We start from the raw sequence: 15559 nt of genomic DNA, 5'->3' as shown, positions 1-15559 counted from the left end.
GATTTGTTCGGACTGGCCCGACGTTCAGGAATTAGCACTCCCTTCAAAACAGATGTTTTCAACCCGCTAGGGTGGAGTTGCGCTTTCAAGATTCCAGTTTCCATATACGCCCCTTTTTCTTTGAGTGACAGACTCGTCAGCCAATCGAATGTTTGGATTCACACCCACCGTCCAATGAAAAGTTACCAAACGCGGGACTGGACTGTCGCTGCCATACAGCTCTTGTTACAGTACTTGTAGACATTTTGTCGGCTCAGAAAATTATGGACGGCATGAAACTCAGGGAATGGAACTGCTGAGGTAGTTGAAAAGCCAGAAGACGTCGGCATTTAAGGCCGAATCTATACATATATCCAGGTAAGACTGTGAAGTACTTTATATGCGCGTAAAGTATGAAAGAGTTGGCGAGTTGACAGTTTAGGCAGCTAACGCTAATCACTTCCTGTTCTACACAGACGCTTCAGGGAGTTTAGGCCTCAGCTACAAGCTTTTGAAGCTTTTTAAACATTCGTGACAGATAACCCGGTGTCATTTTGATATCACCATAGCTTTTACTTCTGAGCTAGAAATCAGTTTAATGGGAACAGCCTTGATTTGATTTGATTTGATTTGATCTTATCTTTTTTTTCCCCCACAAACAAAGTTAGGCTGGTATGTTGTGAGCCTCCACTCCCTCCCAATGTAGGAAGTCTGATGGGTGAACATTTATTCCCTCACGGCCAGACATAAAATTCTGGTAGGAGTCAGGAATTAATGATTTAAATGTGTAAAAAATAAATCCTATTTTTAATGTATGTTATATTTAACCCTTTCAAAACAAGTGATGTCTGGTCTGGCCTTGGAAAATTGACATCTTCACCCTTTATGCCTAACGTTACTCTTTATACATGTTTATCTAAAAGTAAACTTTTCACTTTTCCCAATGGATTTGATTCATATGAGATAAACAAAAAGTTACATACGACATTTTCCTAAATGCACATGTATATTTGGGTCGTTTTTATATTATTTATATGTGGTTTCCAGCATACGTTATGATCTATTATAACACCCAGAAATTTATTTTTATGCACTCTTTCTGTTTCCTCATTATTAATCCTAATTTTAGCTTTGTTATTAATTTGCCGGTTACTAAATATTATGAACTTTGTTTTAGTTAAATTCAATGACAAACCACTTTTTAAGACTATTAACTTTATTTCCACTGTATTCAGAAGCTGTTCCAAAATTTTCAGCAAACAGAACAATTTTTTATATTTTAGACACTTTACAAATGTTTTAGACACTTTACATTTATATACAGTACAACCCGTTTGGGGCCTAGCACCGAACCTTGTGGAACACCACAAGTGACATTCATTAGATCCGATTTAACATTATTTATTTGTACAAATTGATATCTATCATCAAGTTAACTTCTAAACTAAGAGAAGGCTTTTCCTCTTATACCATTTCTCTTCAGTTTCATCATTAATAAGCCGTGATCAATAGTGTCAAAAGGTTTTTGGTTTTTGTTTTAAATCTAAGAAAACCCCCACAGTATATTCATCATTCGCAGTGGAAATCTCTTCTACCAGTTCCATCACTGGCACTGTGGTTTCTGGGGGATCATGTGACACTGAAGACTGGAGTAATGGCTGATGAAAATTCAGCTTTGTATCAGAGAAATTAATTATATTTTAAAGTATATTCAAATAGAAAACCATTATTATTTTTGATCTAATAAGTTCAGGCTTGATGAGCATAAGAGACTTCTTTCAGAAACATTATAAATAGTAATGTTTCCAAATTTTTGACCGGTACTGTATATATGGCCTGTTAAAACCACAGATTCTTTTTATGAAGAACAACTTTATTTTTAACCTAAGCATTTCCTGAGGTGTTCTTGACAATGTCACAAAGCCTGGTTTCAATATAAAAAATGGTGAAGTATTTACTAATAACATGTATTAGTATTGTATATACTCATAATTTAGTGTAGCATGTACTATTGCTACTTTAAAAAAGACCCAAAGACAAGAAGTGTTAAAGGGTAGTTGCTTGCTGGTGTTGAACGGCAGAAAGTAGGCAATAAGTTTCGTCTTAGCAGAAGAAACACAGCAGCAGTTTTGGTTCTGCTTTAAGCACATGTTAGGCTGTGAGTGTGTGTGTGTTGGATATGTACGGTCTGAATAGATAAAGAGCAGCAGTTTGGGAGTGTGTTATAGATGCAGCTAATGACAGAATTTGTAATGGACTGTGTATGTGAATTGTATTTCTGTCTAAAAGAGGAAGGTGACTGATAAGCTCCCATCATGCCTTTGGTGACGCGAAACATCGAGCCACGGCACCTCTGTCGCCAGTCACTGCCAAATACAATCAAGAGTGAACTGGAGTGTGTGACCAACATCACACTCGCCAACATCATTCGCCAGCTTGGATCACTTAGTAAGTGTTAGAGTCATGTGGTGTTTACTGAAGAAAATCAGTTGTGTGTTTCTGCTTTTAACGTGTCATTTAAACATAGGTAAGTATGCAGAGGACGTGTTCGGCGAACTGTTTATTCAAGCCAGCTCGTTTGCTGAACGGGTCAATACGCTGGGAGAGAGAGTGGACAAGCTGCAGGTCAAAGTCACCCAGCTGGACCCTAAAGAGGAGGAAGGTAAGAAACAGACTGGGTTATATTCAAGGCATTTCATTCCTTTATGAGTCATATGTATATGCACTAATGAGTCATATGTAGATTTTGGACCACGTTGGTTTGTAGCAGAAAACAGAATTCATATTTAACTATTTTGTTTTGTTCTTTTATGTTATTATTTTGTTGTTTTATTTTTCTTTGCATTTTCCTTTTTTTTCTTTTTTTTTTAGGAACTTTGTACTCTAACTTTGTTTAGCTCTTTTATGTTAATATTTATTTATATTTTACATCTTTTTTTTTTGTCCTTTTGACTTTTAATTTATTTATTATTATTTATTTTCAGTTTTTGTGCACTTCCATCTATTTTTAGTTGTTTTACTCTTACAAAAAAGTGCACATACACATACATTCATTGCATTGACATTCTGTATAAATTAGGGGTGACCCCGAATAGTCGAAGATTCGATGCTTCGATAGGAGGAGCCTGATTCGACTACCGATCTCACGGTCGAATCTTCGCAGAGGTGTTATGAAACGAGGATCATGCCACTTTTGCTATATGAGGGCGCTCAATGTCTGATTTCACATAGAACTAGCTTTTATGTCAATACGTTAATATTCAGCCTATTATGATAATGCTTTAGGCCTATATAAAAATGTGCAAAGAAAGAAGCTTTTAATAAATATTTTTTAACGTGCGTGAATAAATCCAAACACCCCGTGACAGATTTAAGTTTCACTTTCAATCCGTGACCGACAGAGGAGTGTCTTCGCGGCAAGGATTTAAATCTTTAACAATGTCTGGGATAAGAAAATCTAAAGTGTGGATGTACACCATCAGAAAGGATATTCTCCAAGGCTGGATTTAGCATCAGGAAAATCTGAAAGTGATCGCACTTCTGCCGGCCAACGTTAACATGTTTCACGCATAGACTGGGTTTCACGTTAGAATGTATTTTATCCGCGCGCACAATTTGAAAAGACTCCAACGGACAGACAGAGTGAAAGACTTTCAGGATTTGTTCTCTCGATCAGGTATAGGGTACAAGTGATTTCAAAACTTTTCAGCCGGTTCTAATTTTATTTTTGATGCTGTGAAAATTTTTAGCTAAAAAGACTGCCTCTCCAGTTTAGCATTTATTGTTGTTTCTGCAGTTAAAAAGACAAAGTTGAAAATTCTATCTACTATCGTTATTTTAATAATTTATTTATTTTTATTTTATTTATTAATCTGTCAGGGTTATCTAATCTAACTATTTGTGGCTTGTGTTTTGAATATATGTTCCCCTGCACTTTAGGCATTTTGCACACATTTGCTCCTCATCCTGTGACTTGATTCTGATTTATTTCGTTTTGTATTTTTATTTATTAGAAAGGTATATTCTGTTCTAATTTAATTTAGTAAATTAATTGTTTATTTTTTCGGTGCATCGATGTTGTGCTGTAGGCTGGCCTGCTCGCACAGGTCATTTAGCCGATTTAATTTGATTTGCATGTGAAATGCAAATCTGCAGTGTGGCCTTTCTGGATTTATTTATGTTATTTCTTAGTTTTATTGATCAAAAATGTTTTTATACATTTTCTTCTATATCTTTGTGCGATTTTCTGTACATCGCGGCTTTGAAACGTTAAAGCCCCGCCCCCAGCCCCACCCCCATAAACATGATTCGACTATTAGTCGACTATAGGCAAGACATGACGATTCTGATTCGACTATGAAAATCCATAGTCGGGGACAGCCCTAGTATAAATAGAACATTAATGCCTCTGACGCACATGTTGTCTCATGCAATTAAGCATCATGTCGAGAGCAGAGGCAAAATGAGTGGTTTTCACCCATTCTTTCCCCATCTACTCCCCTATATCACTAGGCATCGTAGTCATTACTATGGCAACACAAATTTGATATCACTTGCAAAATGACTTGTCATAAAATAGGATCTATCTGCAGTGTGAACTGTCCACACCAAGGATGATATATGTAACTATAACAAGAAAGTTCTTAAAAGGTCTAAAAAACAATATGGTTGGAATATTTTTTTGTTTTTCAGCCGATGCACGATAAAAACAATGACAGCCAATCAGAATCCACCAGACTTTAAAGAGCTTGAGGATTTCAAGCGACACGACGAAATTGCAGTGTGCTTAGAATAAACCGAATGATATCATCCGCTGGTGTGGAGGGACGCTAATATAGTTACCTTTTATAGTTATAGTTTTTTTTCTTTCTTGTTCCAGTTTCTCTTCAGGCAATCACCAGCCGCAAAGCCTTCCACTCCAATTCCATCATGGATCAGCAGCTCTTCATTAGGTTATCACTACCACAACCTATCCATGAGACCTATCTGACCTGCAATGAGCCGCCCCCCCTCAACAACCTGAGCTCTTACAGGTATACACATTAACACACTTACCACATCTGACTGACCACCGTTTACCATCCAAATAAAGGCAGAATGACGTAGGATTTTCATGTCATTTAACTTTAAAGAGGACCTATTATGTTTATTTTACATCTTCAACTTCCTTTAATGTGTAATGTTGCTGGTTGAGTGTAACAGACAGTGATGTGCCAACTGCCCCAAAGATGTTCAAGCAGTAGCAGCACCACTGCTCTGAATGTACTGGCCGATGGAGGCGTAAAAAAAACATCAGTGACATGCTGATGAAGTCAAAAGTTCAGTGTTTATTCCAAAAAGTGAAAAACAAAGATTTTCCAATAGAGTGCAAATGGTATTTACAGTGAAAAAATAAAATAAACTGTTCAAAGTGAACTGCAAACAAACGTTTGGCTATGCCAATAAATTGACCCAAAAACCGACCAACCAACTCACTCTACGAGCGCCTTACAACACTGAGAGGTCCTCTTAAAGCTGCCGTCGGCAAGTCTGGCAGATTGAGTGGACTTAGCCAAAATTTTGAATGTTTACAACTCTCATGCCCCTCCCCCACTACCAACGAACACCCGCCCATCGTCAGTGCGTGTGTACCTGATTTTCTGTGAATGCGTCTTTCTCTTCAGCATCGATCAACACCATGGACTCGGAGGTAGGCTGCCCTGGCTAATCTATCCATAGATAGCAATAACCGAGGAATTGGAAGCTTGTTATTAGATTTTCTCTCTGCCATCACGCTTCGTACAATCTTCAGGCGAACTTCAGGCGTGTCGTGTGCATGTGATATTGTAACGTGCGCGTCTGCGCGAGTGAGGGGGGATCTGTGGCGTGTGCACGACCTGTGATTGACAGTCAGATCTCACACCCCCCTGCGCTGATTGGACCTGATGAAGCGGGAGCGGTGGATTTTTGCAAAACAAATAACACGCTCCAGGTGGAGTTAGAAGCTCGGGGTTTTTTCTAAAACCACCTTATTTATGTTGTTCTGTCGGATTATAGTGTCAATTTCACTGAATTTGATAAAAAAAATGTTGCAGACGGCAGCTTTAAAAAGGATAAGCCCCGCCCACTTGGACTAAACCATTTAGTAATTAAAGGTAATAAAGAAATTTAAGAAAGGCACAAAAAAAATTGATTTAACAGTAACAGAGACATAAACTGTTAGAATAATACAAAAAATATACAAACATTGGAAACAAAACAAACTCAATTAATTATTAATGTTTAACGAAGAATCAAACAGAACACCAATCTCCCCCTCAGACATGAGAACAATTAACTGTGCCTTCTAAAAATGGTGGCAGTTACTGTGACTGGGTTTCGTGTATTTGGTATGGGAAAATGTTCCAGTACGCAAGTATTTATTTATAAAGACAATTTATATTATGCAAGTGGATAATTGAAAACAATAACCATTTAACATGGTAACCGGTCTTGTTTGAGTTCTTAATACAATGCATAAATCAACATAGTGAAATTAATGACTCAGTAAATGTTAAGCTAAAGAAAAAGGACACGGTTGAGGACAGGAACAACACTTACTGTACGTTCACACCGCCGCCGACTTGAGCTTCCAACGTTACCGGAAGTCATTCATTTTCAATGGAAGCTGGCTTCTCTCAGCTGCAAGGAGCGTCAAATCCATCGGCGTCGCGTTTTGAGCGTCAATCAGAAAGTTTAAAGTAGCTCAACTTTATGGTAATGAGCTATGACGCGGTTCAGTGGCAAGCAGCGGCAAAACGCCAGAAACCAATCAGAATATAGACGTCCTTCGCGCTGGCTGATTCCGGAGAAACATACGATGTAAACTTTCGTTCCTACCAAAACATTAGTTCCGAGAAAATGGAGGAGAAGTTGATCATCGCCGTTGCTGGGTTTCTTATCATTATCAGATTAATTGCACAGTTTAACCATAGAGTGAAAGTTTATCATTTGCATGTGTTTTTAAGTCCTGTCAGTTTAACAGGGCGCGCTTGACAGGGCATATATAAGAACGAGCAGAGAGAGAGAGAGAGAGCCCCGGCCGCGCCCGCGCGCACTCACTATTAATGATAATAATAATAGCTAATTATTATTTTTTTCCCGACCAAATGTGACCAAAACGGTTATAAAAATGCTGTCATTATAACATTTCATGGTGTGACACAGACTTCAGAGCGGCCAAAGCGTCAACAAGCTTCCCCGTACTTTTTGACAAGCGTCCTTGACAGGGCGGCCAGAGCTTCTTTGCAGCTCAAGTCGGCGGCGGTGTGAACGTGCAGTTAACCCTTTTGCACGTACGATCACACCGGTGTGATTACAACGGTCAGTGCATCACGTGATCAACTGCTATATTCAGATGTGCTTTCTCGTGTTGGCTGGCGCTGAGCCAGAGACAGGCGCGCTCAGAGCTGTCATATATCACAACTATTCAGTGTTTTCAACCACATAATGTTTATTTTGGGTTTCAGACATATAAATTCACATAAGTACTAAAAAAACAATACATTTAGAGTTTGTAAAATACACACTGATGTCTATGGAAGAGGCAATAATAATCCTTTCCATTATGGTTTATTCATATCAGATACATTGTGTAAGTAACTTTTTAAAGTTTACTCTATTCTTCTCCCAGTTCACCAGCCACTTACTTTTATGTATTTCGGGAGAAGTGGATGATTTCACATGTTGTAAATCCAACCGATCCGATTCTCTGAACTGCGTCTGCAGCACAAACTCACATGGCGGCACGCATACAGCTCAACTAACGCGATCGTTATAAAGGTTATGTTAGTATGAAAAGTGTATGTATGCATAGTATGTTCTCAGTCCAGTGTCATAATAAAAGTCCTTTCACAAAATAAGAGTCTCTAGTCACAGAGGCCCACTGTGACATTGAGTATGAAAAAGCTCTGCAAAGTCACAAAGCACAAAGTCCTTCCAGCGGGAGTTATTCTCTATATCAGTGTCACTGTTTCTGACTCCATTGTAGCCTTGAGTTTTCTTCCGGAAACGAACACGTCACAATATTCCTCATTTAAATAATTCCCGTCCAAGGCATATATGCAAAATAAAGGGGTTAGGGAGTTAGTTAATAAGGGGCGAGACATTTCCCAAACACACTCGAATCGCTTGACCAATCACATCACACTGATCCAGCCGACCAATCAGAGCACATTGTGCTTTTCAGAAGGAGTGGCTTTATAGGTGTTTTTTAAACGTTCAAGCATGAAAACAACTAAATTAAGGGCATAGTAGGTCCTCTTTAACCACTTTTACCAATTCATGTTTTTTATAGTTTGTTTTTTAAGTGTGCAACATGATTAAAGTGTTCAACATGATTAAAGTGTTTTCTGTTTTCCAGGGATGATGGTAAGGAGGCTCTGAAGTTCTACACTGATCCGTCTTATTTCTTTGACCTTTGGAAAGAGAAAATGCTTCAAGATACCAAGGACATTATGAAAGAGAAACGCAAACACAAGGTGAGTGATGCAAGTACACCACCTTAAAATACCTTTCAGAATGCACAAGCTTCTTCAACGTGTTTGTGTTATTGTATTTCTGTGTTTATCGAGAGCAGAAGAAGAAAGACGACAACCCTAACCGAAGGAACTTTAACCCGCGAAAAATCAAAACCCGAAAAGATGAATGGGAACGCCGGAAAATGGGGGAGGAGTTCGTTGTCCCCAAACACGATGCCATGGGGTAATAAAAACAACATGCACAGGATACTTTTGATATCTATGTGCATTTAATATTATTTTTATGTGTGTGTCTTTAACAGTAACTCCACAGAAGGGTTGAACGGCAGTATTGGCTCTGGTGATGATGGTTTTAATCACTCTGATGGGTATTTGGACCAAAGCACTAACTCCTACAGCTATGATCCCGGCTCTCCTCTCCCACCTCCAATGCAAGAGGACTTCCCACCACCACCACCTCCAGACGTGCCGTGAGTGTCTTAAAATAGCCTACGATTTTCCTGTTGTTGAGTATCAAATCCAGGTTCATTTCTGAGCTTGTTCTAACTAATCAATCAAAACTAACTTTAGCTGGACAATAACATTTATTCTAGAACTGCTGTAAAGCCAAAACAATCTCTGTTATTTTAATTTCCTATTATCACTGTAAAGCTGCTTTGAAACAATCTATATTGTTAAAAGCGCTATAGACCTTATGCACCAGAGAAACAAGTGCGCAGAATATTGTCTTTGAACTTCCGGTTTTTGACTAATTAGCTGGTGAAGTGGATTTACTTATTGTAGAGTTAACGAAAGTTATCACGAGTATTGTCATTTTTAAAGCAGATGTCTTAACAAATGTCGTTTTAAAGATTTTAAAACGGGCAGTTCATTCACAAATATGTAAGATCGCTGTGGAAATACAAAGCAGAAGACGAAAGACAACAAGCGCAACGCTGAAAAGGGGCGGGGCTACATAAGGTCTATATAAAAATTGAAATAGACCTTATGTAGCCCCGCCCCTTTTCAGCAGCCATTTTCATTTATATTTATATTATAAATGAAGGTGACTTGACTTCTCTCCCTGGCACATTGGCAACGTGCAGTATCACAGACCAAAACAATAACAAACATTCCAGCCTGGAAACGCACATTTCAAAGTAAAATAACTGGCTGTAGGAGTGTTTTTCAGGGAAACGAGTATGTGAACTTGGCATGTTTCCTCAATATATGCTTTAGTAGAGTGAAAAGTTACCTTTAATTCCCTATAATCACTGCTAAAGTTGCTTTGAAACAATCTATTTTGAGAAAAGGCGCTATATAAATGACTTGACTTCTCTTCCAGGTATAACGAATCTGGTGGTGCGCCTCCAAAGCGTGGCAGTCTTTTAAGCCCCAGTCATCCTCCTCCAGCTCCACCATCGATGCCTTCTTCTCCAGGCCGTCCAACTGTGGCTCCACCTCTGGCGCCTCCACCACCTCCACCTCCCGGTGGCATGATCCCACCTCCACCACCGCTAGGTTTTGATTCGCCCCCGTCTCCTCCCCCATTCTCCAGCAATTCTGCTTCTATCCCACCTCCACCACCCATTGAAACCTCTATTCCAGCTCCTCCTCCTCCACCCATGGGTGGAGGACCACCTCCTCCTCCCCCTCCCCCTCCTCCTCCAGGCCCTCCTCCACCCTCCGCTCCTGCTCCTCCTCCTTCAGGAGGCGGTCATGCTCCTGCCGCTCCCAAAGCCCAGCCTCCTCCAGCCGAGGGTGATGTTCGCAGTGACCTTCTTTCAGCCATCCGTCAAGGTAACATAATTAGACACATTTACATACTATTTAAAAGCTTAATTTAGTCAGATTAAACAAGAATTCAAATTATGCTTCAAGGTGTGTCACATTTACCGTTACCAAAGACTATAGAATAACACAAGACTCGTCCCTCGTATTGTTTTAATTTGGGAAAAGCGCAACGCTCAATATGGTTTTCTGTCATAATTCGAGCATGTAGGAACAAATTTTATAGCGGCTTTCGCACCGGAGGAACCTTTTCATTGTTCCTAGAACCATTGGCAGAAGTACCTGGATTTTGGCGTGTTCGCACCGCAGGAACTAGGAACAATTTTAGTTCTAGGAACTCCTTTTGGAGGAACTAATTTAGCTTCAGAGTCCAGGTCTAAACCAGCACTATAGGAACTATCCGTGACGTTAGTGTACGCCGATTGGCCGAACGCACGCAAAACACCAGCACCCGCCATTTAAAAAAAAAAAGCTGTGGAACATGGAAAACAGTGATAGATGGGCCTCTAAACCTTTACGCTAAGGAGAAAATCCAACGCAACTTTTAGGGGACCAAGCAAAACATGATTATGTATTTATTTCTGCTCAGCTAGCAACACTGGACATCAACCACACGGCATACGCTTATAACTTTTCATTACTGTCTACTTTCAATGTATGATCTAATAACGTATTAGACAGGACTGTTAGACAGAACGTAAAATAATGAACACGGAGAATGCGAGCACTGTTAGCTCAGGCTCTCAGCGCGTCAAAATAAAAGTCACAACAACAAGCGTGTCTTACGTCACTTCAGAGTTCCTACTGGCGGTGCAAATGCAACCAGGAAAACGTTCCTATGGGAACCACCCTGGTGGCTAATTCCTAGAACTATCCGGTTGCGAAAGCCCCTTATGAGACGGTTGTTGTCAGATTTCATTGGTGATTTCAAATATGAAATTTAATCGTAAGCTTGGTGAACAGTTTTGGAGAATTTGATGTTTCCCCCATTCGAAGAGATAGGACCTGCACTTGCATGACTGAGAGGAGTTTCAAAGATGGCCGCCGAGTGAAATTACTCGTCTTACAGGAACTTTGCCGTTACGACGAAATCCAGTCATTCCAATAGAAATCCACTCTATCCTTGAGGGTGAAAAAGTTCCATGTAGATTTTGCTTATGTTCAAGTTGTCATGCAAATTCATTGCGCATTCGAAATTGTATCACTACTGTTTTTGCGAAGTCGGACTAATAGGCCTATGTCACGAAAAAATTGAAGACCGGAAGTACGTCTTTTAGTAGGGATACGGCTCTTCCGGTTAGCTCTTTACAATGGCGAGTTCGATTGATACCGCTGGACCAAATCTCTCCGCAACCTGCCTGAAGTCACATATGACGATGTGGTTCGGATGGTAATTGAAAACTCTCAAGTGGAAAAGCGTGAAAGCTGAGTTATGGCTGTCTACGTCCTGACGCAGAGCGACCCGGTACACTACAACAACAGCGGCGGGCCGTTCGCCAGTTAGGTAAACGTTTCTATGGTAACAGCGAGTTGGACCAATCAGCAGACGTTGCTGCTACGCTTAGGATTGTGGGTAGTGTAGTTTTTTTTTCATAAGATCGCGGATAAAACATGTTTTTCTTAAAACAAGGTTGATTTCATACGAACTTATAGCTTCTACAGGAGCAAAAACCTTCGTTTCACAACCTCATAGCTCGTTGGTCAGTCTACCTCGGATGGTTTAGACATTATGGCTGATAATCTAAATCCTTATGGAGAAATACTGTTGACCGGAAGTTCTGAATCCCTACTCCGTGTTCCGGAAGCAGGAAGTGTGACATAGGCCTATAGACCTAGATGATGCAATTGTATAAATTAATACAATATTTAAATTAAGTTAAAACCACGACTTTCTCACCTTTGATATAATAAAAATACTTGCAAAAAACACGACAGAAAATGTACAAAAGTTACAATTTATTATTTATAAACATTCCATAAAACATCTCATTTCAACAATAAAACATTCACTCCTACATTTGGACATTTTGTGCAACATTAATACATTTTAAGTCCAAACGAGACATTTATGAAGTATAAAAAACATCAGAATAACAAACGGCAAATCATTTTGATTGTTAAAAACAAAACGAAATTCAATCAAGTTTCAGCTTAAAAGTCAAGTCATTGTCGTAAAGTGCAAATGATTTTGATTCCATCAGTAACTCTGAACTTCAGAGGACACAAAATGAGGCACAAATCTGAGACGTTAAAGTCAAGTCAAGTATATTTGTATAGCGCTTTTCACAATACAGATTGTATCAAAGCAGCTTCACAGTATTAAATTAAAATAATACAACAAGGTTTGTTTCAAGTGGAATTTATTGATTGATAAAATTAAATTAAATATCCCCAAAATATCCCCAACTGAGCAAGCCAAAGGCAACAGTGGCAAGGAACCGAAAAACTCAATCAAGTGACCTAATGGTGTCCTAAAACTCCATCAGGTGACCTAATGGTGTCCTAAAACTCCATCAGGTGACCTAATGGAGAAAAAAAAACCTTGGGAGAACCCAGGCTCAGTCGGGGGCCAGTTCTCCTCTGGCATTTATGAGCTAGAGGCCGGATTGTAGTTTGAACTGTAAGATTAAAAATATTATATGAATGCCTGGCTGAAGAGATGCGACTTTAATCTAGTTTTAAACTGGGAGAGTGAGTCTGAGCAACGAACAGTATCAGGAAGACTATTCCAGAGTTTTGGAGCCAAATGTGAAAATGCTCTCCCTCCTTTGGTGGTTCTGAATATCCTAGGTATGACCAAAAGCCTTGAATTTAGTGATCTTAAAGAGCGCAATGGATTATAGGGTGATAGAAGATCCGTTAAATAGACTGGAGCTAAGCCGTTTAGGGCTTTATAAGTCAGTAGCAATATCTTATAATTAATACGGAGCTTTATAGGTAACCAATGCAGTGATGATAAAATCGGTGTTATATGATCATATTTTCTTGATCTAGTAAGAACTCTAGCGGCGGCATTTTGGACTAACTGTAGCTTGTTTATTGAGGATGCAGGACAACCAGCTAATAAAGCATTACAGTAATCCAGTCTCGAGGTCATAAAGCGGACGGGAGAGTTTCTGCATGAACCCCTTTAGTTGGCAACTAGCTAAAAGGATACAGTGGCAGTTTTCTCAATCAAAAATAAAACAAACACTGCTACATAAACCCTTTTAGAATGAAATCAAATAATGCAGAGTAGCACGTCTTCACCCGGCGTGTATACACATTAATCAGACTAACTGTCATTGGCATTGTGTGCACACTCATAGAGGTGACGCACGTCCTGTATTTAATCCTATAAATATTTGATTGCGCCTTGTGCCACGTATACTTCGATAGACAAATGAAGACTGTAATTCAACTACGCAAAAAAAATTGCAGCTTGATTATAATCTGAGTGTGACTGTAAATTAGTTTGAACATCTATTTCAGGTGATCTGATCTCTAGTGGTTAAACTTTAACTTTAAATTTACATTTAGTTCAGTTTAGCTAAATCTTGTCTCTGGAGGTCATTAAGGTGCACTTGAGAACTTTATTTAGGGTTGTTTAATCACCTAAAACGGATGTTAAGGAGGAAGCAAGTCTTTCGAATCATTTCTACTCTTGGTCAAAGTTTACAGACCAAAATAGATGTTTATGTACAGGTTAACAATGTGGTTAATGTCAGTATTTAACAGCCTTTACTTACAAAACATGGAGGAAAGTGTGTATATAGCATTGCTGTGTTATGATCATATTGCATGTGATTGGCTCCTCATTGAATTCTCATAATAGAGGAACACACATTTATTTGCTTGCTCTTATGAGACCGTCATCATGTATCTAACTATCTTTAAGTGCTTTAACATATTGTAATGTTTCTTAAAATGTGACTGAGCTTGATGATATTGTGTGTGTGTGTGTAGGATTTAACCTGCGTAAAGTGGAGGAACAGCAAGAGCTGGAGAAGAGAGGTCGCACAGATAATGATGTCGCGGCGATCCTGTCCCGTCGCATTGCCGTGGAGTGCAGCGACTCCGAGGACGATTCATCCGAGTTTGATGATGATGACTGGTCTGACTAAAGCTATCGTCCCGCCCTTCATCACCTGTGCTATGACATTAGGATCATTCCTTTTAGACTTCACACTTCTCATATTACCTGTTTACCTGCAGTGAGGCCAAAAGCAAATAAGGGGAAGAGGGCCAAAAAGTGTGTGTGTGTGTGTGTGTGTGTGTGTGTGTGTTTGTGTGTTCAGAGGGTTGAGTCTAATCTAAATGAGAGACTGAATTATTTAGTTGATAAGGCTTCTCCTTTTTCAGAGCGGCTGTGCCTCTATATAATGTGGCCAAAGGTAAACCGAGAGTGTGTGTACTTGTATGTATGTGTGTGTACTTGTGTGTATGTGCTTCTATATTTTCTTCTTTATGCATCAGTATCGTTTCTGTTCAAATCCCACGATTTAACATTACTCTGTATAAACTAATCAACTAAAGCCTTCCTTGCAACTAAGACAAGACACACTTTTTTTTTAATGCAGATATTTAAAATAATAAGATGTGTGTCTATGATAGTTCTTGCACCTTGTAGGATGAAATAACCTTTTATTCCAGTGCAACACATATTCATGACCAAAAGTCGTTGTCTGTTTAAATGGCACCCGGCTGTGTCTACGGTTTTACAGCGCTCAGGTCTGACTTTCTCTGTTCAGCCCAAGTACCTGCTTCATAATGCCTTTTGTTTTAATGCCAAACTTTTAGAAATTATGCTAGATTTTGAAATCAAAGATAAGCGAGTTGTTTTTTTTATTTGATGTATGTGGGTAATAATTATGATAATTTTCTATTGGCAATTGAAATAAAATCTTAAATATAATGTTGTGTCCTGCTGCTGTTACAGTCATTTCATAAGTGTTCTGTGAGCATAGCTGAACTGTTTCTACAAGTTTGAGCTTGTGTGCAGGGGCTTCAGAGAGTCAAACTACATGCCATTCATGCTGCTTTATTTGGGGTAAACATTGAATCCACACACTGGTGCTCTAGACTACAGCTTTATGAATGTTTTGGTAATTCATAGAAAAATGAAGAATGCGACAGTCCAGCCTGTAATATGACTTGGGGCTCATTTATAATATGTTGCATAGAAACCATCCAACGTTTGATCTTACGATCATTTCTTAAGTGTGCGTAGTGTGATTCAGAGAACGAACGTACGCCCGTCTCTCTTCCAGACGAGAAATGTACAAACAGAGGAACAGAAGTATTTGATTTTAAAAGTACGTAAGTATCAAAGG

The 15559-nt window shown here is 39.2% G+C and overlaps 1 protein-coding gene and 2 long non-coding RNA genes across 3 annotated transcripts in view; 1 reads left to right on the top strand and 2 right to left on the bottom strand.

Moving 5' to 3' along the window:
* The window catches only part of LOC309511010, a 295833-nt gene that overhangs the window by 184376 nt on the left and 95898 nt on the right, over window positions 1-15559 (bottom strand). The gene's annotated exons all lie outside the window — the stretch shown is intronic.
* wasf2 (WASP family member 2) lies at window positions 198-15141 on the top strand. Its single transcript, XM_082185913.1, has 9 exons — window positions 198-357; window positions 2269-2427; window positions 2507-2641; window positions 4859-5012; window positions 8360-8477; window positions 8576-8700; window positions 8780-8947; window positions 9802-10256; window positions 14193-15141. Exons 2-9 carry the CDS (start codon window positions 2295-2297, stop codon window positions 14348-14350), a joined length of 1446 nt encoding a protein of 481 aa, XP_082042039.1. The 5' UTR covers window positions 198-357; window positions 2269-2294; the 3' UTR covers window positions 14351-15141.
* LOC309511003 lies at window positions 10269-12849 on the bottom strand. Its single transcript, XR_014210463.1, has 3 exons — window positions 12770-12849; window positions 12080-12738; window positions 10269-11482 (listed from the first exon to the last, which is right to left on the bottom strand). It is a non-coding gene; the product is annotated as an uncharacterized lncRNA (long non-coding RNA).

The sequence above is a fragment of the Leuciscus leuciscus genome, assembly GCF_965113295.1.
Source record: "Leuciscus leuciscus genome assembly, chromosome: 12".
Classification (NCBI taxonomy): domain Eukaryota; kingdom Metazoa; phylum Chordata; class Actinopteri; order Cypriniformes; family Leuciscidae; genus Leuciscus; species Leuciscus leuciscus.
This window is presented reverse-complemented; position numbering and strand designations above follow the sequence as displayed.